At 42.0% G+C, this 2586-nt stretch overlaps 1 protein-coding gene across 1 annotated transcript, besides 11 other annotated features; it reads left to right on the top strand.

Moving 5' to 3' along the window:
* Nucleotides 1-2586: a sequence feature (heterozygous, non-Esmeraldo-like haplotype).
* Tc00.1047053511251.10 (uncharacterized protein) lies at nt 10-381 on the top strand (the record flags this gene model as incomplete). The annotated part of the gene is made up of 1 exon (XM_797652.1): nt 10-381. One exon carries the CDS (start codon nt 10-12, stop codon nt 379-381), a length of 372 nt encoding a protein of 123 aa, XP_802745.1.
* Nucleotides 415-445: a microsatellite.
* Nucleotides 509-531: a microsatellite.
* Nucleotides 678-746: a microsatellite.
* Nucleotides 833-877: a microsatellite.
* Nucleotides 879-908: a microsatellite.
* Nucleotides 941-979: a microsatellite.
* Nucleotides 1113-1133: a sequence feature (AT_rich).
* Nucleotides 1231-1267: a microsatellite.
* Nucleotides 1418-1462: a sequence feature (T-rich).
* Nucleotides 1593-1658: a sequence feature (T-rich).

Consider the following 2586-nt stretch of genomic DNA (forward strand, 5'->3'; position numbering starts at 1 on the left):
CATGAAAACATGAGGTTGCTACAGCAGGCGAAGACGGAGGTGGAGCAGAGCCTGGAGGCAATGACGTCGGAGCGCGATGAGCTGCAGGAGAATTTGTTGTCATTGAAAAAGGATTACGACTTTGTTGTTACATCGTGTGCAAGGTTGCGTGTGGATATGTCATTAGCTGATTTGGAACATCAGGACGAGTTGGCAAGGCTTCGAATTGACAATGATGCTTTTGCTGCCGAGTTACGTAGGGCTCTTGGGAAATTGAATGCATCGGAGGTGCGGCTGAAGTACTTGCGTTCATTATGTAAGTCGGCGGGATTGGGTGGCTCGGCGGAGAGTGGCGAGGACTATCAAGTTACCCGTTCCGTGCTGGCGATGAGAAAGACTTGATCTAAGTAGTGCGCTAGTGTGCTTGTTGCCCTCTTATTTATTTATTTATTTATTTATTGTATTTTGTAATTTTGGTGGGCTTGTTTTCTTACCATTGCTTTTTTTTTTTTTTTCTTTTTGTTGTGCGTATATATATATATATATATATATTGGTGTCGAGTGGCAGGGCTGGTGTAGTTGAGTGTGGTTCTGCTTCTACAAGTAATGTTTCCACTGGAAATAAAGGGCCGAAGGAACTCCCAATGGCGGGGTACAGCATTATTATTATTATTAATTGTCCTTTCCACCGTATGTTGTCTTTCTCTCTCTCTCTCTCTCTCTCTCTCTCTCTCTCTCTCTCTCTCTCTCTCTCTCTCTCTCTCTCTTTGTCTTGTGTGTGTACACATGTGTGGTGTGGGGAAACTTTGAAAGAGACGGAGGAATTTCATGCATGACATTTTATTGCACTGCTTTTATTTATTTATTTATTTTTTTTTTTTGATTTTTTTCCTTATTTTTAAATAAATAAATAAATAAATAAATAAATACATTTGGAACGATGGATGCGGTGATATATCTATATCTACCTACCTATCTACCTATTTATCTATCTATCTATATTTATTTATTTATTGCTTGGAGTTATTTTGCGTGGGTTGTTGGACGTTTGAGCGTGTAATAATTACATGGAGTTTATTTCTTTGAATGTCTTTTTTCCTCCGTTGACAATTTATTTTTACACACATGAAAACTAATTTTTTTTTTTTTTTTTTGTAGATGCATGTAGATGTGTATGTGTGGACGCCTTGACGGGATGGCTGGTGGGAGTGCGGAGTGTACATGGCCCAGTGAGGGGGAGGGGAGATGACGGTTTTTTTTTTTGTTTTTTGTTTGTTTGTTTGTGTGTGTTGCATCACCGTCGCTGTTGAGGGGTGTGTGACGTGCGGCTCCATGCGTCGTTTCCTTATTGCTCGGTCATGGGCAGCATCCTTCTGCAGATGCTGAGGCATTGATGCCTGTGTTGGTTTGTAGACATGAATGTTTCCGTATTCCCACGTCTTTTCTCCTTTGCCTTCTTTTTTTTTTTTTTTTTTCCATTTTTGCCGAACGAGCGTGTTTTTATTTGTTATTTGTTATTTTTATATCACAAAAATAAATGAGCGGCGTGACGACAGTTTGAATGATTTATTATATTTCTTTTGTTAATTATTTGTGCATGCATGCACTTACCCTTTCTTTTTCTTTTTCTTTTTATTTGTTCTTTTCTTCCTCATTCCTATTTCTATTTTTTTTTTTTTCCTTGTGTTTTTCTCACTTTGCCTACCTGGGCCTTGTGTTCATTTAGGCTTCTTCGTTTAAATAAAGAAATCAGTTGTTTTTTTTTTCTTTTTTTGATTGCCACTGGAAAGTTTTGTTCTTGTTTGTGTGTGTGTGTGTGCGTGAGTAGGTCCCTCGCCGACGCGTCACTGCAACTGGCGGGCAGATCACGTGGACGCACAAACAGAGGCACGCGAGGCTTTAATAAGTGAGAGTTAGAGTACACGAATTCATTCACGAGACACAGAGCGAGAGAGAGAGAAAGGGGGGCGGACGTTGCACCACCACACGTAGAGGTGCTTAGAGTTTAGGCGCGGGTTTTTCGAGGCGAGGCCGCGATAAAAAAAAAAAAAAAGGTGGGGGGAGGACGGGGATAAATTCCATACACCCCCTTACACCCTCCGCCAAAGAAGGAATAAGGAAAAGGATATACTTGAAATCCTCCGCTTACAAAAAGGGAGGAGGATACGCTCTTTTGTTTTTGTAGTTTGCTGCTCGCTCGCAGAATTTTTTCCTTTGTCTGCCTGTGTGTGTGTGCATAGGCAGCTTAACGAGGGGAACGGGCAAACCGAGGGCGAGGGAGGGGGAATATTACCATCGCTCGGCTCAAAAACAAAAGTACCAGCGGGTAAAAAAACGAGGGCAAATAAAAAATACCTAAAACGAGGATTGACGGCATGAGCTCCAGGACAAAGACAACGCCACGTCCGCGGAATACGGTGGCAGCGCTGACTCCGATGGATGACGAGTCAAATATAGGAGAGTCGGAGAGTGTTAAGGTGTCAGTGCGGGTGCGCCCATTCGACTCACGGGAAACAAGCGCTTCCCTGATCAGCGTGTTGGCAATGAATTCAAAGAACAGGACTGTCACAATATTCAATTCGTTGCAAAAAGAGAACAACGTGATAA

Source organism: Trypanosoma cruzi, genomic scaffold (genome assembly GCF_000209065.1).
Source record: "Trypanosoma cruzi strain CL Brener 1047053517081 genomic scaffold, whole genome shotgun sequence".
NCBI lineage: Eukaryota > Euglenozoa > Kinetoplastea > Trypanosomatida > Trypanosomatidae > Trypanosoma > Trypanosoma cruzi.